General features: G+C 39.8%; 1 protein-coding gene and 1 long non-coding RNA gene across 8 annotated transcripts in view; one reads left to right on the top strand and one right to left on the bottom strand.

Annotated features, from left to right (window-relative positions):
* AGPS (alkylglycerone phosphate synthase) overlaps positions 1-15,507 on the bottom strand; it is a 127,216-nt gene extending 111,709 nt beyond the window's left edge. Inside the window, exon 1 of one of the 2 annotated variants that reach the window (XM_070358865.1) lies at positions 15,208-15,507. In XM_070358865.1, coding sequence (XP_070214966.1) covers positions 15,208-15,467 — 260 coding nt within the window. In that variant the 5' untranslated portion in view covers positions 15,468-15,507. The remainder of the gene's footprint in view (positions 1-15,207) is intronic. The other variant, XM_070358864.1, reaches the window with a different exon arrangement.
* A 36-nt stretch (positions 15,508-15,543) lies between these two features.
* Positions 15,544-22,407, top strand: part of LOC138984611 (uncharacterized) — a 133,173-nt gene continuing 126,309 nt past the window's right edge. For 3 of the 6 annotated variants that reach the window (XR_011461848.1, XR_011461845.1, XR_011461850.1), the window contains exons 1-2: positions 15,582-16,008; positions 16,240-16,612. This is a non-coding gene — a long non-coding RNA (uncharacterized lncRNA). Of the gene's footprint in view, positions 16,009-16,239; positions 16,613-22,407 lie in introns of all 6 variants that reach the window. The other 3 variants (XR_011461847.1, XR_011461846.1, XR_011461849.1) reach the window with 3 other exon arrangements.

The following is a 22,407-nucleotide window of genomic DNA, read 5'->3' as shown; positions in this document are numbered from 1 at the left end:
TCCTCGTGACGTAACATTGGCTACAGCAGTCTCAGTGTGCTCTCCAAACGTGACACGTGTGCACCTCCCCTAGGGTGTCTGCATGCACTGTTCTTCTGCCAGGAATGCTCATCTGACTAGACATGAATACCGCTAAATTCTGTCATCTTCAAATATCTGTTCAAATGCCATGTTCTCCAATAACATTCTATTAAAATCTGAACCCTACCTCCTAACTCTGCTCCACTTTTTTCTTTTTTCCACAGTACTTATCTTCTACAAGACTTCACAGTTTAACTAAACATAATTACCCATTTCACTCATTAAAGTGTAAACTTCATGAGGGCAAAAATTTTTGTCCATTTTGTTGACTGATACAGCCCAAGGACCTAGAACACAAGTGACTGATAAATACTTGCGTAATGTGCAAATATGAGTGTGAGGAAGATTGTGAAGAAAAAACGAGCACAACTTGGTAATATCAGTACAGAATCACGAAAAAAGCTCTGATTCGAGAGAAAAGATCTGGACTCAGATCTAAGCTTTACTCTTACTAGCTAACAAGTGACTATTTTCTGGCAAGTGTCTACAGTTACTAATCTATAAAATGTGTGATTATGAGGATCAGATGATATAAACATGTACAAAAGCAGCAGAGGGATCATAGAATTATTAATTTGAATAAATTAATTCAAAAGAGAGTTTAATCTTAAAAGAGTGGCAGGCAGGTTCTTTACTACTGGCGCCACCTGGGAAGCCCCAGAAGTTGTTAGTGTCAATGTAAATAAATGTATATTATCCTTTATAGTTAGTGCTCTTTGCATCTTGGTTAATAAATCATTCTTTATCCAAAAAAGAAAAAAGAGTGAAAAGAGGGGCATGGCCTCGATGGCAAAGTAGGAAGACCCTGAGCTAATCTTCTCCCAAAGGAATACCAAAATTACAACTATATACAGAGCAACTATCTATGATGCAGAAAAGGTTTCCTGTAACTTTGGATATGAAGAAGGAACCATAAGACAGGTAAGTGGGGCAGAGACATTTCATACTCAAGACCCACAAGCCCAGACAGGCAATCCATGATCAGAAGGATAATGGAATCCACGGAGAGGTCCTCCTCAAGGCCTGAGGGGTTTGGGGCCCACATTGGACTTCCCAGCCTGGGGCCCTGCGCTGGGAAAACGAGCCCCTGGATGGCTGGCTTGGAAAGCCAGTGGGAGTGGGACAGCTTAGGAACACAGACTCCCACTCAGGGGCATGGACAGCTGTCCCAGCACACAGGCAGAAATTTGAAAGCAGACACTGGCACCAGCTTCCTGGGAGAGGTAGGAGACAACTGGGACTCGCCCTGGGAACAGACACTGGTGCAATATTTTGATAGCTCATTCTACCAGGAAAACAACAGCACTGCAAAGTGCCATTCTGGATTCCTCCCTCTAGCATACTGGCACTTGGGGCTAGTACAACCAGTGGACAGGCACCAGCCCAAGGACTTCTGAGGCCAATACACAGCGGGCTGCACAGGAATGAGGCAGAAAAAGGAAACAGAGAATATATTCAAACAAAGTAACAAGTTGAAATCCCAGAAGAACTAAACAAAGTGGAGATAAGCAATCTACTCAATAAGGTTCAAGGTAATGATCATATAAATGCTCAACAAACTTAGAAGAATGAACACAGTGAAAAGTTTAACAAAGAGAAAACAAAGAACCAGAAATAAAAACATACAATAACTAAAATTTTAAAGTACACTAGAATCAATACAGAGGAACAGATCAACAAACTACAAGACAGAGCAGTGGAAATCACCTAAGCTGAACAGAAAGAAGAAAAAAGCATTAAAAAAAAAAAAAAAAGAGTGCAGTTTATTTAAGAGATCTCTAGAACAATATCAAGTGTACTGCTGCTGCTGCTGCTAAGTTGCTTCAGTCGTGTCCGACTCTGTGCGACCCCATAGACGGCAGTCCACCAGGCTCCGCCGTCCCTGGGATTCTCTAGGCAAGATCACTGGAGTGGGTTGGCATTTCCTTCTCCAATGCATGAAAGTGAAAAGTGAAAGTGAAGTCGCTCAGTCGTATCCGAACCTCAGCGACCCCATGGACTGCAGCCCACCAGGCTCCTCCGTCCATGGGGTTTTCCAGGCAAGAGTACTGGAGTGGGGTGCCATCGCCTTCTCCGATCAAGTGTACTAACATCACATTATAGCTGTCTCTGAAGACAGAAAGGGGCACAGAATATATTCAAAACTTCCCTAACCTGGGACAGGAAACAAATATTCAGGTTTAGGAAGCACAGACAGTCCCAAATATGACCAAACCAAAAAGGACTATGCCAAGACTCACTGTAATTAAAATGGCAAAAATTAAAACTAAAGAAGAGAGAATATTAAAAAAAAAAACAGCAAGGGGAAAGCAATAAGTTATGGACAGAGGAACTCCCATAAAGCTATCAGCTGACTTTTCAGTAGAAACTCTACAGGCCAGAAGGCAGTGGTATGATACATATTTAAAGTGATAAAAGGAGAAAACCTAGACCAAGAATACTCTCCCTGAAAAACCTTTCATTCAGATTTGAAAGAGAGACTAATAATTTTACAAACAAGCAAAAAGGTACGAGTTTAGCACCATGATACCAGCTTTGTAAGAAATGTTAAAGGAACTTCTCTAAGCAGAAAATTAAAGGCCACAACTAGAAACACGAAAAGCACTGGGCCTTCTCTGGCAGTCCAGCAGTTAAGATTCTGTGTTTCCACTGCAAGGTGATGGGCTCAACTCCTGGTTGGGGAACTAAGATCCTTCATGCCATGTGGCATGGCCAGGAAAAAAAAAAAAGAAAAGTATTCAATGCAAAAGGAAAAACCTCGTTGGTAAAGGCAATTATACAGTAAAGATAGTAGATCAACCACTTATAAAGCTAACCAGAAGGTTAAAAGACAAAAGTAGCAAAAATCATCTGTATCTACATTACAGTGTGTATCCACAAAAAGAATAACATATGATGTCAAAATTAAAAATGGGGGAGGCGGTAAAATCGCAGAACTGTTAAAATACATTTGAAATTCAGAGACCAACAACTTAAAATCACCAAGTATAAATGATTGCTATATATGTGTCTCATGGGGGATTTCCCTGGTGGTCCAGTGATTAAGAATCTACCTTCTAATAAGAGGGCGTAGGTTCCATCTCCTGTTGGGGAACTAAGATTCCACATGCCACAGGGTAACTAAGCCATGCACCACAATCAGAGAAACCCACGTCAACTGCTGACCATGTACACTTCAGCGCCCACGTGCCACAACTACTGAGGCCATGTGCCCTAAGTAGAGAGGCTGAATGCTCCGACTAGAAAAGCCTGTGTGCAGCAACCAGGGAAGCCTGCACACCACAATGAGGAGCCCATGCTGCAACAAAGACCCAGTATAACCAAACACAAACAAATAAATCTCACAGGAACCTCAAACCAAAAATTTGTAATAGATACACACACAAAAGAGAAAGGAATCTGAAGTAACACTAAAGACAATCATCAAATCACAAGAGAGGAGAGCAAAAAGAAGAAAGGAAAAACAAACTACCAAAAACACCCCCAAAACAGTGAACAAAATGGTAGTAAGTACATTGCTGTTGTTGTTAGTCACTAAGTTGTCTTTGACTCCTTTGTGACATCCTTGACTGTAGCCACCAGACTCCTCTGTCCATGGGATTCTCCAGGCAAGAATACTGGAGTGGACTGCGTGTCCTTTTCCAGCGGGTCTTCCTGTAGCATTATTTACAAAACCCGAGATACGGAAGTGTCTATCAATAGGTGAAGAGGTGATAAAATATATGAGGACTTCCCTGGTGGTCCAGTGGTTAAGAAGCCACCTTGTGATGCAGGGGATGTGGGTGGGTTCAATCTCTGGTTGGGGAACTAAGATCCCATACGCCCCTGAGCAACTGAGACCACGCCCTGCATCTACTGAGCCTGAGCACTCCAGGGTCCGAGAGCCACAACCACTGGGCCTGCGCAACACAAACAGGGAGTCCATACGCACAACAGAGATCCAGTGTGCTGAAACCAAGACGCAATACAACAAATAAGGAAATAAAATACGTATTTTTCTTAAAAAAAAAAAAAAAAAAGAAAGAAAGAAGAAGAAAGGAAAATATATGGCATACATGCAATGGAATATTACTGGTCAACTTGGCCATTAAAAACAGAATGAAGTCTTGCTGCTTGTGACAACACGGATGGGCCTAGAGGGAACTATGCTATGTGAAATAAGTCAGACTGAGAAAGACAAATACTGTATGATTTCACTTATATGTGGGATCTAAAAACAAAACAAATGAACAAACATAAAATAGAAAAAATGAGACTCATTCATACAGAGAACAAACTGGTAATGGCTACCAAGGGGAAGGGGGTTGGGGAGATAAGTGAAATACGTGAGGGAGATTAAGAAGTACAAACTTCCAGTTATAAAAAAGATAAGTCAGAGATGTAATGTACAGTTAAGGATTATAAGTCAATAATATTGTAACAACTTTCCATGGTAACAGAGGGCTTCCCTGGTGGCTCAGTAGTAAAGAATCCACCTGCCTATGCAGGAGATGGTAGTTTGATCCTTGGGTCAGGAAGATCCCCTGGAGAAGGAAATGACAACCTACACCAGTATTCTTGCCTGGGAAATCTCACGGACAGAGGAGCCTGGCAGGCTACAGTCCATGGGGTCACAAAGAATCGGACATGACTTAGTGGCTAACCAACAACAATGGTAACAAGTAAGTAGACTTAGCGTGGTGGAACATTTTGTAATATATAAAAATATCAAATCACTATGTTGTATACCTGAAGCTAATATAACATTGTTAAATCAATCATCCTTCAATTTTTAAAAGTTGGGGGGTGGGGGGGAGGGGAATGGGAAGAAGTTCAAAAGTAAGGCTAACACTTAGAGAAATAAGAGAACTCAGAACAGTAACTTCACCTGGAAACAAGAAAGGACACGTAATGAGTTAAGTTTCAAAATACAGTTGTGCCAATGTATCACTAGCTATATGTGCCTATTTAAATTTAAATTAATTAAAAGTATACAAAATTTAAAACTTGGCTCCTCAGTCACGTTAGCTGCATATCAAGTGCTTAATGGCCACATGTGCTTAGTGGCTACCATATTGAACAGTGCAGACCACAGAACATCTACATCATCACAGAAAGCTCTAGTGGAGAGTAATTTACAAAATTTCAGTTGACAACAGAATAGAATTCAAGTGGGTGTCATTTTAATATCCCTGATGCTGGATTTAATATCCTTGATGCTATAAAGTTCAAACATCTTCAGAAGAAATTCAAAATTCAACTGCATAATCAATCGGAGTGGGAGTTGCAAACTGTGAATATAAAAATCAAATAATTTGTATTACTTGGTTACAAGATCCTGAGATATATGAATACTCCCCACTTGATGCCATGAGGTGACTGGCATGGCAACTATAATAGTTTGGAGAGTCCCAGTAAAGTTACTAACAAGAACCTGGTCAGCATCCTGGCCCAAATATCTGGTTAGTAACTTGAGATAGGCTGGCAAGGCCAAATATTATATACAATACAGTATGTTTCTTAGCATGAAGATGATCTCACTCAAGAAGCAACACTCCCTTGTCAAAAGTCACTGCAGGTACCTAGAATTCTAACAGCTTTCCTTAATGAATAAGCATACTTCAACTACAGAAAGACCTAGAATTAATATACAGATGCTTAACAGAATCAAAGTCAGATATTAATAATTTTAAGAAAGCTAAATAAAAACCGATCTTTTACATATTTACAAAATTTAACAGCATCTGGCCTCTAAGAATAACTGACTTGTAACAAATTTAAAATGTGTAACTGAGTCACAGACTTAGACATAGTTTTAGGTGGAAATCTTTTAAGTTCATAATTACGTTTATTTGAACACTGCAAATATTTAAGGTCACTGTGTTTACAAATTCAATTTAATATGTTCATAAGAATGATTTAGTACCTAGGATTATTTTGTTTATTACCACGGACAATTGATGTACTTAAGAAAATTGAATATATTAATACTATTTTAATTACTTTAGCCTATTTTTATATAGTAACAGCAATAAAATCACTAGTTGACTTGTACTTCATATTGTAAATAAATAAATAACCACTCAAACCTAAAGTAGCAGGCACTTAAATGTCCATCAGTTCAGTTCAGTCCAGTCGCTCAGTCGTGTCCGACTCTTTGCGACCCCGTGAATCATACCATGCCAGGCCTCCCTGTCCATCACCAACTCCCGGAGTTTAATCAGACTCATGTCCATCAAGTCAGTGATGCCACCCAGCCATCTCATCCTCTGTTGTCCCCTTCTCCTCCTGCCCCCAATCCCTCCCAGCATCACAGTCTTTTCCAAAGAGTCAACTCTTTGCATGAGGTGGCCAAAGTATTGGAGTTTCAGCTTTAGTATCAGTCTTTCCAAAGAACACCCGGGACTGATCTCCTTTAGAATGGACTGTTTGGATCTCTTTGCAGTCCAAGGGACTCTCAGAGTCTTCTCCAACACCACAGTTCAAAAGCATCAATTCTTCAGCGCTCAGCTTTCTTCACAGTCCAACTCTCACATCCATACATGACCACTGGAAAAACCATAGCCTTGACTAGAGGGACCTTTGTTGCCAAATAATGTCTCTGCTTTTGAATGTGCTATCTAGGTTGGTCATAACTTTCCTTCCAAGGAGTAAGCGTCTTTTAATTTCATGGCTGCAGTCACCATCTGCAGTGATTTTGGAGCCCCAAAAGATAAAGTCTGACACTGTTTCCACTGTTTCCCCATCTGTTGAAGTGATGGGACCAGATGGCATGATCTTCATTTTCTGAATGTTGAGCTTTAAGCCAACTTTTTCACTGTCCACTTTCACTTTCATCAAGAGGCCTTTTAGTTTCTCCTCACTTTCTGCCATAAGGATGGTGTCATCTGCATATCTGAGGTTATTGATATTTCTCCCAGCAATCTTGATTTCAGCTTGTGCTTCTTCCAGTCCAGCGTTTCTCATGATGTACTCTGCATAGAAGTTAAATAAGCCGGGTGACAATATACATCCTTGACATACTCCTTTTCCTATTTGGAACCAGTCTGTTGTTCCATGTCCAGTTCTAACTGTTGCTTCCTGACCTACATACAGGTTTCTCAAGAGGCAGGTCAGGTGGTCTGGTATTCCCATCTCTTTCAGGATTTTCCAGTTTATTGTGATCCACACAGTCCAAGGCTTTGGCATAGTCAATAAACCAGAAATAGATGTTTTTTTTCTGGAACTCTCTTGCTTTTTCCATGATCCAGCGGATGTTGGCAATTTGATCTCTGGTTCCTCTGCCTTTTCTAAAACCAGCTTGAACATTTGGAAGTTCACAGTTCATGTATTGCTGAAGCCTGGCTTGGAGAATTTTGAGCATTACTTTACTAGTGTGTGAGATGAGTGCAATTGTTTGGTAGTTTGAGCATTCTTTGGCATTGCCTTTCTTTGGGATTGGAATGAAAACTGACCTTTTCCAGTCCTGTAGCCACTGCTGAGTTTTCCAAATTTGCTGGCATATTGAGTGCAGCACTTTCACAGCATCATCTTTCAGGATTTGGAATAGCTCAACTGGAATTCTATCACCTCCACTAGCTTTGTTCGTAGTGATGCTTTCTAAGGCCCACTTGACTTCACATTCCAGGATGTCTGGCTCCAGGTGAGTGATCACATCATTGTGGTTATCTTGGTCGTGAAGATCTTTTTTGTACAGTTCTTCTGTGTATTCTTGCCACCTCTTCTTAGTATCTTCTACTTCTGTTAGGTCCATACCATTTCTGTCCTTTATCGAACCCATCTTTGCATGAAATGTTCCCTTCGTATATCTAATTTTCTTTAAGATATATCTAGTCTTTCCCATTCTGTTGTTTTCCTCTATTTCTTTGCATTGATCGCTGAGGAAGGCTTTCTTATCTATCCTTGCTATTCTTTGGAACTCTGCATTCAGATGTTTATACCTTTCCTTTTCTCCTTTGCTTTTCAGTTCTCTTCTTTTCACAGCTATTTGTAAGGCCTCCCCAGACAGCCATTTTGCTTTTTTGCATTTCTTTTCCATGGGGATGGTCTTGATCCCTGTCTCCTGTACAATGTCACGAACCTCATTCCATAGTTCATCAGGCACTCTATCTATCAGATCTAGGCCCTTAAATCTATTTCTCACTTCCACTGTATAATCATAAGGGATTTGATTTAGGTCATACCTGAATGGTCTAGTGGTTTTCCCTACTTCCTTCAATTTAAGTCTGAATTTGGCAATAAGGAGCTCATGATCTGAGCCACAGTCAGCTCCAGAGCAAATAACCTATGGCATGTATCCACTCAGTGAAATACTATTCAGTAATGAAGATGAACAAAATACAACCAGAAGCATCAACATGTGTGAATATATTGAACATAATATTGAAAGGAAAAAGCCAAACACAAAGGAGTACATATGTGATTCCATTATATTATTAATACTTCATTAATATTAAGTCCAAAACAAGCAAATCCAAGCCACTGTGTTAAAAGTCAAGGTAGCGGTTATCCTGGAGGGGAGGCAGCACTGGAAATGAACATGAAGAGGGCTTCTGGGGTACTGGTAATATTGTTTCTTAATCTAAATACTAGTAAGATAGATGTGTTCACTTTGTAAAAAGTAAGCTATAAACTAAGATTCTTGCATTTACTTTTAGAATAAATTTGTAATATTTCAATAAAGTTTAACAAAAGTAATAAGTATATATACAAATATTTATAACTATCCAGATAAGTTTATACCACCCCAAAATTATCTCAGGACCATCAGTGCTATGTGCACTATATTGGAGACACACCAACATATCAAAGAAAGAAAAGGGGAAGAAAGACCACATTCTGGGAACAGCAATTCCGGTATGCAGCTAGAATACACAGTAGGTATCAGGAAATGAAAGATAGCCTGGAAAGGCTTATTTAGACAGATCCTGCTGGCGGACCCAAACTGCCCTACCAAGGACACTATGACATATTCAAGAGGCAGTGGGGATAACACAAGCAAATGATGCAGGTGGAAGACTTTTATTTACCAAAAAGTTTTCAGCCCTTTCCCTCAATTTCTCCAAAAACATTCCAGCAAAATCTCCATTCTCCAGCCTCCAGCTTCCAGTGTGGAGGAACTTCAGAAAGGTAACAATCCTGTCCTCTCCCTAGCCCTCATATAATCACTCTTTCTCATGGGAAGAATGACTTTCGCGATTAGTTGCTTCTGAGAGGAGGCACAAGGAACCTGGGGTCAGCCCTTTTCCTGCCTCTCCAATATATCCACTATGGAGAGGTTATATTCGAGTCTTTCAGTGCCCTGTACGAGGCTTACCAGTGGTCCAGCGTGACCTGTGACTGAGCACAACTAATGCAGGGCAAATATTAGGCAGCCCTGACCTAAGCCATATACTCCAACCAGCTTTATTGGTAATAAAGCTGACATTTTACTCCATCTGTCTATATTCTGAATCTTACTTCTCAATTCATTCTGAACTCAGATGTGGGACAGAGGTATAACTAAATATTACTGCAAAGCTCAACAAATAAAGAGAGTAAACTCTACTCAGAATCGTTTGATTTGGTTTGGATTTGAAACTAACATACCAATCTGATAAAGATTAGTTTATTATTAATATCTTATTTCAAGAGTAAGAAAATAAAACCAAAAGGAGTTCTTAGCACTTGCTTTTAAAGCATTCCATGAAGTATCTCATCTGACTACAACAGAACTTCATTTTTCTGCAGCCTAAAAGAAGATCACTTAATTTACTACTAGATATGTTTATTAAGTGACTGGAAGTGATAGCTCTATAGTAGAAACTTCCTGACATAAGAGGAAGTCTACTTACAGAAGATGGGGTCTATCTCAAAATAATACTTCCAATCTAAGAGAAGTATCATACCAAATAACCATGGAGGTTAAGTATTCAGGGTTTCTTATTCACTTATAGTGGAGAAGGAAATGGCAACCCACTCCAGTATCCTTGCCTGGAGAATCCTATGGACAGAAGAGGCTGAAGGGCTACAGTCCATGGGGTCGCAAAGAGTCAGACACGAATGAGTGACTAACACACATACACACACAGTCACTTATAATCCAAAGATAGTTAATTTACGCCCAGGCAGTAAATCCCCCATTACTTCTCTTCTCCTTTCTCCTCCGATCTAGGGTCACCCACAGTCCTCCTTTCCCTTTTATCCCCGACACCATCTTCTTTCACAGGTCAAACAACAAAATTCACTTGCAAAAGGAAATAGGTTGGTCTATGTTTTTAAACATTTTCTTAAATTATGAATTTCATTTTGACAGGATCAAAATGAAATCTATATTTTATAATATATAAAAATATATAAAACATATTTTATAATATAAGTACAATATAAACTAATGCTGTCTTAATTATGACACTGTATACGATCATGATCTATTCAATCACAAAAGATTTAAAATTTAGATGACAAAATAACCTGATGATTACCAAGTAGGTAGCTTCCCCCTAGAGAACACTGTCAAGTGCAGTAATACTGCATAGGTGAGAAATGCAGCCTGTGGGGTAAGACAGATCAGAGTTGAATTGCTGTCTCTTTTATTTTGTAGTTGTGTGACTTTAGACAAGTCAACTACCCTAAGTCTCTCCTTCTTCATTTGTAACATACATATAGTATCACCTCCTTTTCAGAGCTATTGTGAAAATTAAATGAGATAATGTACATGCCTCAGCAGGATACCTTAAGCAAATTAAAGCAAATTAAAAGTTCTATTACTACTATTACTAGAATTCCTAGTTAGGAACTCAAAGTAGGCTAAGTATTTCATTCAGCATAATTACTAAAATAAGCTCTAAGCTTGTCAAATGACAGTAAATTGTAAGTCAGGTCACTTGTGCAAATAACCTTGTTGCAGAAATTCATCAGCTCTTACAGGCTTCAAGATGCCCTTCTGGGAAATATTTACAAGAAGTTAACTCAAATTTTTCCTTCTGGAAAATATCTACCAAGGTTCTTGTAGATGTTAAATAATACACTATTTTTTAAAGAATGGTGTATATAAATGACACTATGAGCAAGTAAATTACATAATTAACAGCTTTCTTAATCAGATATTCTTTTGATCTGAACTATAAGAGTTTACAACTGCTATAAAAATTACCACAGAACAGTTTTGACTAATGCAAACCGCAAGAGGTTGTAGTCAAAATTACAACTGGGGAAATGGTTACTGGTAATGGAGGGACAGATGTGAACAAGGGTTCTTTTCCTTCTTTTTCATAACACTATAATAACTAAAAAAAATTGAAAAAAATTCAAAACCAAGGCATAAAAATGTCACATATTTGGCTGACATTTACTATGATTTTTAGGAATCTAAAACTGCATTCAGAACCAAGAGCAGAAAGAAATTGTTCATGGAGTTATAAGGCACTTACAGGAAAATAGAAGTCCAAAAGTAAACCATCATCCTCAAAACTCTACTCCACAACTTCAAATAAAGAAAATATATGTTCTTGGATAGAAGTAATTAAAATCTACTCATAAGAGATCATGTGACAAGTGTAACAGGTTTTAAATATCAACTAATGCACCAACTTTCAAAATGCAAACCCATCTGCTTCTCTGTTCTCATTGCCATCATCTTGAATTAATCCTTCAGTATTTCTCCCGTATTCTGCTTTAACAGTCTCCCTGAATGGATCTTCCCATATCCATCCTCATCCTTCTCCAATCCATTCTTAACCTTGCAGCTGCAGTGATTGCTCTCCAACCCAAATCCAATCTGATCACATCCCTTCTCAGCTTAATTCCTTTAAGGGCTCTCCATCACCACGCCTCCTACGCTGCATTGTTTTTCATTATATGTCACACGATGATCTGACATACTGTATTACTTGTCTGTTACACTATCTCCATTCCAAACAGAATGTAAGTCTACAAGGGTAGAGTTTTTGTTCACTGTTATATGCTGCATAGTAAGCACTCAAACATTCACACATACATGAGTGAAAGAACGAAAGGACTGATGACCTACAGGCCAAGGGCCTCCATGACCTGCTCACGCCCTCCTCTTTTAACTTACTCCCACCTCTACCAATACTGAATTGTCTAATTACCTAAATACAAGGTGCACTTTCCCGCCCTCCTGCTTTGCCATATGCCATGACTTCTGTCTGGAATACCAACACTCCTCACCACCAAATCAACCTGCCACACTGCCATCCATATTTTAAAACCGTCTTCAGAAAGCTTCTTCTGAGGCCCTAGACAGAATATATCACTCTTTCTTTCCTCTGTGCTACATCTGTATCTACACTGGCTCTACTCAAAATGTGCTGGAATGTACACCTCCCTTGCTAGATTGAATTTTTTGAGGCCAAGGACTATTATCTCTTTACTTCCAGTACCTAAGACAACATCTATCATAAAGCAACTACTCTATAAATGTTAAGTAAATTGATATATACATGACTACCCTGTAAGAGGAATGAAAGCATGAAGTTTCAAGAAGTTACTCCTGCAATTCCAAGATGATAACCAGCCATGAAATAAAAGAATTTCAACCAATGGCATCATCCTAGGTAATAAAAGAAAGGGAGTTATACAAATAACATACATGACCAAATCCTTCCAAAATAACAATATACAGTCACATTCACACTTCACTAGAAATACACACTGGCTCCTTCCTTCTCCATCACTTGCTTCCCTTTTGGCTCAGCTCTGGTGCTGGTAGACTGAGATCCAGCTAAGCAGTAGAAAGTAGAAGGGACACCTGGGTCCCATGAAAAACACATTGAGCAGATCACTCTTGTGAAGGTGCTTTTGATACTTCATGTGATATAAGTTTTGTGTTCCCTCATCCTATTATTCAAACTTTAACATAGTTGTACAGGATTAGATTTTACCACATCTAATCCTGAAGGAAACACCAGGGCCGTTAATGGCATAGATTACATGCAGCTGGGCCTTCAGTCCATGGAGCAGCTACAGAAGGCCTCCCAGACCAGTCACCCTCAGCTGCGGGAAGCCTCATCTGTTACCCCATTGTGCCTTCCAAACATTACTATTTTTCTCTGAATGCCATAAATAAAGGCCCCAAGTCCAACTTTAAGGAACACTTGTCCTCTCTACTTAGTTCAAGAGTATGAACCTGCATATAAATGTACAATCACACACATGCACACAAAAGAATGGACATAAATGTACATTAAACCATTAGAAAACTTTAAAGTTTTAAATCCAATCACAGCTAATATAACTTCAAATGAAGCCAGAGGCCAGAATGTGAATGTGACCCTTGATTCCTTCCTCCCCTACCATTCAGTAATCAAGTTATGGGAAATCTGCCTCCTAATACTTTTTCAAATAGATTGCCCACTCCCAGCATTTTGCCCAAGTTCAGAATCACAGCATTTCTCATTGGGATATTAGTCTTCTAAATAAATGGTTTATTCTTTTAAATCTCTTGGGCTCAATCAAAACTGCATCTCCCATTTGTTGAAGGGTTATGAAATCAGCACTGTACTAAGCACTTGATCACTTTACATTATTCAATTCTCACAGCAACAATGCAAAGCAGGACTTACTGTCCTCATTTTCACAGATGAGGGGTCTAAAGCTCTGAGAGAGGCTAAGTAACTTGCCCAAGGTCATGCAGCTGGAATTGTGGAGTGGAAATTCAAACTCAAATCTATGTTCCCCAAAACCATATGCTCAACTGCTTAAACCTTCAACTCAATCCCCAGTGTGACCTTTCTAAAGGTAAATGTAATCATATTTTACTGTACATAAAATCTTGTAAACAAGACCAGCCTATCCGCTCCTCATCCCAAGCTATTCTCACCTCTTCCTGCAACACTTAACTCTTAGCAGGTCAACCTCTCACTGCTTTACCTATGAACACAGCTTTTTCACTAAGAATGCTTTTCTCCATTGGCAGGCTACTCCCAGAACAACCTTCGAGATTTACTCAGGCAATCCCTACCCTGGAAAGCCTTCGCCCTAATAAATAAATACCCAAAACTGGGTTAAGTGACTGTTTGTTATGGTTATCAGCTAACTTTCTTATCATACTGTATTATAACTTTATCTTCTTAGGTTATCAGTTCCTTACCAGTAAATACTGCATTTTTAAATCTCTACATTCTTAGTACAGTGAGTATGTAGTAAGACTCACGAATATTGAATTAATGAATGAATTCATCAGAAACAGTACAGTTTAAGAATTTGGCCCTAAAGTCAACTTGGCCAGATTTCGAAAACTAACCTGCCACAGTGAACCTGCCAAGCCTAGAGCAGGCTTCTAAATCTTGTTTACTTCTTCATCTATAAAATGAAAGCTAACTGCACCTACCTCACAGTTTGGAGAGGAGTAAAAGAAATTAGATTTAGCACAATCTCTGACATTGAAAGTACACATTAAACATTAACAACTTTTTTTTTCACTTTCAAAGTTTATCCGTGCTGACAAAGCCACATCTCAAATAACAGCTTTTCCTAGTGGCTTGCATCAGAGCTTATCAGATCTCTAAAAAGTCTTCAGATACCTTACAAACAACCTCACCCACAAACAAGGATCTTTCAGCTTTTGGTTACACCAGAGCTCAGTAGCTACCACCACACCCTAAGTCACTAACAGTGTCTTCTACTTATTGCTTCTTCCCATCCCTCGATTTCCTCCTCTCTCAAACAATGCATGCCCCTAAGCAGAAATCCACCCTAGAAACCAGCAGCTGCACCTTCTTCCAGGAACCGCCACCTCACACCCAAGCTAGAGCGAATTTGAAGAGATCCATCATTTGGTACAAACTTAATTTCCTTGGAGGATCATAATTAAACCCCTTCTATATATTCGAAGACGCTGGCTTCCTAAATATTAATTCAAGACAGACAATGAATTTCTGGCATTATGAATCCATGAAAAAAGGTCCCCTGAAAGCCTTCCCCAATATGAGTTCTTCAGGTTTATTACTCTCAAACAGTGACCAAAACCCATTTCATCCTGCTTGTCATCTACGCTCTCTTCAAAGAGATGGTCCGCACTTTCAGGGACCGGAATGCCTTCCCCCCTCCCGTGTCACCTCCTTTCCCACCTCGCCCGTGCCCTCCCGCAGCACAAGCCCGGCCTGGTCCCTCACCAGCGTCTGGCTCAACAGAGACGTCACTCACCGCTTCTTGGGGATGGTGCCCGACTCTTGCGCGGCGGGAGTGGCAGTGGGCGCCGCCGTGCCGGTCGCCGCGGTTCTCCGCGCTTTGCAATCGTTGGTACTCAGAGCTTCCTGCGGCCGGCCCAGCAGATGGCCTGAAAGAACTCGCAGCCTCCGCCCGGCGCGGTCCCGCTCCGGATCCCGGTCCCGGTCCCGGTCCTTTGTGGACCGGGAGCCCGCGCCCGCGGCCGTCCCGCCCGCCGCAGCCGCCGCCTCCGCCATGGCTTCCGCCTTGTGCCACCACCCGGGGCCGCTGGGCGCGGGTGAAAGGTCACTCAGAGCGGCGCCCGGCGCGACCATTCGCTGCGGCGCATCCCGGCAGCCACCGCGGCGACTGGGCGGCGGGTGCCATGCGCCTGGAGCTACTTATCCTCAGCTCCCGCCCACCGCGGCCGCCCGCCTCCACAGTCACACCCCAGACCGCTGACACCTGTCAAGCAGGTGAGTTCGAGCAGTCCGGGGATTGGCCCGGCCTGAGTCAGGCAAGATTTGGAGCCAAACCGCAAACGCTCCCCGAGGTGACCTAGTACGCTGGGTGGTCTTCTCCGGAGTAGCTCTCAGGACCAGACTCCTCGGACCATCTGGGGACCTGACGAGCTAACCAACGCCATCATTTCCTGGGCCCACCTCTTCTCTCCCTCGCTGCGGCGGTCTCTAAAAGTAACTCAGAACTGATTGGTTGCCTATAACCATCAAAGCAAATTCCTATCATTTTCTCGTCACCTACTTCGAGCCTGGCACTGTGCTCAGTGCTAGATCTCAAGTAAGTAAGCTTTGAAAAAACTGAAATGAGAAAACAGACTCGGAGACTCTTAAGTTGCCCAAAGGCATGCATCTAGTAATCACTAATGCTGAGTTGCAACCTAGGTTCTCTTTTTGTGGTTACTGGGTGTTGCGCCCTTCTTTGCATTTTCCTAGTAGTGCCAAAGATTTCTGTTGCTAGAGATAAAATTGTTATTGTTTGGTCGCTAACTCCTGTCCAACTCTTTTGCAGCTCCATGGACTGTAGCCCTCAAGGCTCCGCTGTCCATGGGATTTCCCAGGCAAAAATACTTAGTGAATTGCCATTTCCTTCTCCAGAGGATCTTCCTGACCCAAGGATCAACCTGCGTCTCCAGGCGGATTCTTTACCACTAAGCCACCTGGGAAACCCAAAGATAAAATTACCCAACAACTGTTCTGAAGACGTCTCGGTCATCTACATTTTGACTTCATTTCTGGAGAGCGGCACTTAGAGAAATGGGAGGTGCGTCAGTAGGACTGTGCTCCACAATCGTTTTCAGCCAGTTAATCAGATAGACTTTTATCAGCCACCTTGCAGACCTCAACCATCAGAAGTTCCTTTTCGCATAAGGTGCGATTTAAAAGTAAGTCTTGGGAATGGTAAGAGAAGGCGTTGCCATAAGCTTTCCGAGTCCATTGAGTTCACCTCCTTTTTGAGTAGCCACCTGCTTGCTAACACAGTCTTCTGCAAAAGAGTTAAGATATTCCAGAAGTTATTTGAGCAATACAAAAGAACCATTTAATAATTTGGAGAAAATTCAGGTAAACAGTGAAGAGGACTTGATTTGTATTCCTGACCACCGAATCTGAAAGAGAGAGTTCAGCAGTAAGCATCCAGTCTAGCTACAGAATCACGGAGCCCCACTCCTGTTTAGCTGCTGCTTCTAACCACTGTCTCTTTGAGATAGACTAGGAGTGGGAAAAGGGAGCAGCAGGAGTAAATTGCTGTGAATGCTCTAAGGAAAAAGACTGCTTAAATTTGAGAATTCAGCAACTCTAGTCTTTGAGCTTCTCACACCCTTCTAGATGTTTCTAGAACAGTACTGAAACACCAAGCAGCATGTTTGCTTGCAGTCACGTAGAAGTCTTGGTGAAGTCGCTCAGTCATGTCCGACTCTTTGCGACCCCATAGACAGTAGCTCGCCAGGCTCCTCCGTCCATGGGATTTTCCAGGCAAGAGTACTGGAGTGGGTTGCCATTTCCTTCTCCAAAAGTCTTTGATTTCTTGCCAGAATGCTGTATAAGCAACAACTGCCTCAGAATCTTTGGAATAGGACAGGTCTATTAATTTTTGCTTGAGTCCCAGAGAGCTCAATCTAATACCAATTGTCATGCCTTAAATGCAAATGTAGTTAACTGACTCCCACAGTCTTTTCCATGTTGAAGTTGAACATACTTCTTGCCAACTCTCAGGAGACAAAATTCATAAATTTTGCCAATATCAACAATAATAAAAAACCTTACCTCCTGGGTGATGGAAAATTTGATATAAACCAAAATTATATTTTTGGTGTAAACTATTATAGCATTAGAAAAACTGATTATATATATTTCAGATATGTGCACAGTAATGAAACCCATGTAGGCAGTAACAACACTTGGTGAGAGCCTATTACATAACTAATTCATGTGCTGTGAGATGCAAAAGCGTTTAAGCCTATGCTTCATCTACATGGTAAAATTAGCTAGTTAGGAGTTGGGATATATGTGAGGAAGAAACTGTGATACTATTAAGTGAAATAAGTGTGATATAGGTTACGTTAGGAAATCCTTTCCCCTAACCCCTCTCCTTACAAGAGCAAAGCCCAAGCAGAGTGCCTTGTTACTTATTTCATCCTTCCTAAGAGAAACAGATATTTCACATGAGGCATGGTCCACTGAGTTTGAGCAAACTGAGAGATAGTGAAGGACAGGGAAGCATGGCGTGTTGCAGTCCATGCGGTCACAAAGAGTCAGAGACGACTGAGTGACTGAACAACAATGGTCCATTGAGATGCCCTCCAAAGGCAAAACCTCAGTGATAATCACATTCAGCAGGGCCATCTCCACAAACTTATTCCTTTTGAGTCCTGGAACACGTGGCCCTTAATAACCTAGATCCCCATGGAGAGTGCTTTATTTGCGTTTACAACATCTCTTCTAATATGAAGCACGAAAAAGTGAAATTAACTCCTGAAACATGCACCAAATTTTTTTATTGCACTGACTTTCATTGCTTATCTTCAGAGTTGATTAGTGATCCTTGGAAGGAATTCTTGAATTTTAGACATTTTTATTAGGAAATGAGAAAAAGTAAACCAAAGTATAATTTATCATAGATCAAAAACCCATGTAACTTCCATCTAGATTGAAAAATAGAGGGTTGCCAGCACCCCAGAAGTCCCTCTTATGCCCTCTCCCAATCAGTTCACACTCTCTACCTGTCAAAGTAACCACTGTCCTGAGTTTTATGATACACATTTCCTTGGTTTTTTATGTTTATCAATAAAGCATGCATATGTTTCCTGTTTTTTTTTTCATTTATATGAATAGTATGATATAGTATGTTCTTTTGTGTCTGCTTTCATTCACTCAACATTATGAGATTCATTCATATTGTTGCATGTAGTTGCAGTACGTTCATTTTCCTTGCTGTATGGTATTCTATTGAATGTGTATACCAGGGTTTTTTCTACAATTAATGGAGTTGTTTCCAGTTTGTTTTTTGTTGTGGATATGGTTGCTATAAATATTTTTGAATATGTCTCTGCTGCTGCTGCTAAGTCGCTTGAGTTGTGTCCGACTCTGTGCAACCCCATAGATGGCAGCCCACCAGGCTCCCCTGTCCCTGGGATTCCCCAGGCAAGAACACTGGAGTGGGTTGCCATTCCCTTCTCCAATGCATGAAAGTGAAAATTGAAAGTGAAGTCGTGCAGTCATGTCTGACTCTTAGCGACCCCATGAAGTGTAGCCTACCAGGCTCCTCCATCCATGGGATTTTCCAGGCAAGAGTACTGGAGTGGGGTGCCATTGCCTTCTCCGGAATATGTCTCTAGGTGGACATATAGATGAATTTCTGTAACATATACTCATCTAAGAGTGGAATTTCTAGGTCATCAAATACGCATACGTTTAATAGATAATGAAATACCAGACTTTTCCAAAGGAATTGTACAAAATCATTCCAGCTTCATAGGATACTTCCCATATTTATTTATTTAAAACTAAATAGACTGACAATAACATGTCAGAACTCTCATATGGGAACTCTCCTAAGTTGCTGGAATAGATTTTATACAATTCCTTTGGCTTCCCTGGTGGCACAGTGGTGAAGAATCTGCCTGCAATGCAGAAGACCCAGGTTTGATCCTGGGCTGGCAATATCCCCTCATGAAGGGAATGGCTACCTACTCCAGTATTCTTGCCTGGAAAATCCCATGGACAGAGGAGTCTGGCAGGGCTGCAGTCCGTGGTGTCACAAAGAGTAGGACACCAATGAGCAACAAACCCTTTAACTTTTCATAATACTTTTGGAAAAGCCTGGCATTTCCTTATCTATTAAATATATGCATACTTGAGGACTTAGAAATTCCACTCTTAGTTGAGTACGTTACAGAAATTCATCTACATGTCCACCTAGAGACATTTTATAGCAATCTTACCCAAAACAGTCCCAAACTGGAAACAACTCTACTAATTGTAGAATAAACTCTGGTATACAATTATATACTGTTGGGCTTCCCTGGTGACTCAGTGGTAAAGAATCTACCTGCAGCATGGAAGATGCAAGTTCAATCCCTGGGTTGGGAAGATCCCCTGGAGAAGGAAATGGCAACCCACTCCAGTATTTTTGCCTGGGAAATCCCATGGACAGAGAAGCCTGGTGGGCTACAGTCCATGGCATCATAAGAGTCAGACATGACTTAGTGACTAAAGAACAACAATAAAGATAGATCTCCTGTATTACTTTCTAGAAGCCTTAGAGTTTTTCCATTCACATTTATAATTACAGGTTACCTGGAATTGATTTTTACTTATGGTATGGAGATCAAGTTTCTTTTTTTTTTTCCCAGTATGAATATTCAGTTGTTTCAGCACTACTTGTTGAAAATACCTTGTTCTACATTACCACCTTCGTCATAAATCAACTGTTGATATAACATTAGTCTGTTTCTAGGCTCTGTATTATATTCCATTGGTCTGTTTATCTACCTTAGGCCAGTATCACACTGGCGTAGCTCCTCTTTATTTTTTTCCATCTTCTACATAGAATTATATAATTTGTGAATAGTAACAGTTGATTTTTCCTTTCCATCCTTCGTTTTCTTGTTTTAGTCGACTGGCTAGAACCTCCAGGACAATGTTGAAGAGAAGTTGTGGTAGTGGCACCTTTATCTTGTTCCTGACTTCAAAGGGAAATCTTTCAACACTTCATCAGTGTTTCAACAGGATTGCTGAGTTTTTGTTTCATTTTGTTTTTTAACAAATCTTTGAGCAGATTAAGGAATTCCCCTTCTAATCCTAACTCTCTTGCTGAGAGTTTTTATCATAATTGGAAATGAGTTTTATCAGATTTTTTTCTGTACCTGTTGAGATGATCATAGGATTTTTCTCTTTTATTCTGTTCGTATGGTAAATTACGTGGATTGGTTTTCTACTCTTCAGCCAACCTTGCAATGCTGGCATGAACCCAACCTGATCATGATATACTGGCCTTTTTATATATCATTGAATATACAGTAGTATTAAATTTTTGTTTAATATTTTGTGTTATGTTTACAAGTAAGGTTGGTCTGTTATTTTCCTTCTTTTAATAGAAACATGTCAGATTTTGCTGGTCTCATGAAACAAGCTAGTGAGTACTTCTTTGTTTTCTAGGCTCAAGAAGACTTTGTGTAAGACTGATCATTATTTCTTCCTTAAATGTTTGCTACAATTCACCAAAGAAACAATATGAACCTAGAGTTTTCTTTATGAGAAGGTCTTTTTATTAAAAGATTAAATAGTTTAATGCTACTCAGATTTTCTGTATCTGCTTGTTTCGGTTTTTAACAGTTTTCTTTAGCACATTGTCTGCTTCATTTACATTTTCAAATTTAATGACAAAGTTTTTCATAGTATCTTCTATTATCACTTAATGTCTATAGAATCTTTGGTAATGTCCTACTTTTTTATTCCCAATACTGGTTATTTTGCTATCTCTCTTTTTTTAAATCAATTTACCAGGCATTTAGCAATTTTATTACTTTTTTAAAAGACCAACTTTTGACTTTGTTGATCCAATTATATGTATGCTTTTTTAAATTAATTTCTACTAATATTATTTCCTATCTTCCAGTTTTTTCCTAATTTTTTTAAATGAATGCTTAGCTCATTGGTTTCTCAGCCTTCTGTTGTGTTTCTTTTCTGATATTTACATTTAGGGCTATAAATTTCTCTATAAACAATTAACTCAAGTTTTGATAACATTATTTTCATGATTTTTCAGTTCCAAATAGTTTCCACTTGTATTTGAAAAGAATGATTTGTATTCTCTCTTGTTTAGGAGTATAGTGTTCCTCAGATACAAATTTGATCTAATGATTGTATTGTTCAAGTATTGTTTTATATTCAAGTATTATATTCAAGTATTCAAGTTCAAGTATTGTTTTATATATTGTATTGTTTTATATCCCAACTGATATTTTGTTTACTTACTTTATCAGTTATTGAAGGATGTTAAGATCTCCCACTATCATTATGGGTTTATCTCTTTTTCCTTCTACTGCTAATCTTTGCTTTCAGTACTTTGAACCTCTATATTAAATGTCAAAATTATGATATTTTCTTGATGAATTGAACTTTTTGTAATTATCAAATATCCCTCTTGCTTTCTTATAATGATTTTTGTTGTAAAGTTTAACTATGGCAGCTTGTATGTGAGTGTGGAGAGTAAGGGGGTGGCTTTATCCTATGACTTACAATCTTTTTGTATTTATGTGTTTTAGATGTGTCTCTTATAAATAGTATTTAGTTGTTTTCTTTAGGAAGTATTAGCACAAAATCTTGGATCATTTAACCTATTTAAATTTAATTCGTTTACTGATATATATGGTGTAATGGCTAACAGCATTACCCTCATTCCCAGACAGACATAGGTTTGAATATTGGCTCCACCATTGATCAGAAAGATGTGTTGTCTCAAGCTTGTCACATTAATATCTTTGGGCTCAGCTCCTTGTCTATAAAGTTGGGATAGTAATAACAACTCCCCAGGGGTATTAAAGGATTAATGAGCAAGAATATAGAAAATTCCAACTGCTATTATGGAAGTGAGAGTGAGGTTGGTATAAGGATGACAACCCTCCTACATAAGATAATGCACACTAGAGGGAAAAGAAATGAGGTTGAATGAGAAATG

This window comes from Bos mutus, chromosome 2 (genome assembly GCF_027580195.1).
Source record: "Bos mutus isolate GX-2022 chromosome 2, NWIPB_WYAK_1.1, whole genome shotgun sequence".
Lineage (NCBI taxonomy): Eukaryota > Metazoa > Chordata > Mammalia > Artiodactyla > Bovidae > Bos > Bos mutus.
This window is presented reverse-complemented; position numbering and strand designations above follow the sequence as displayed.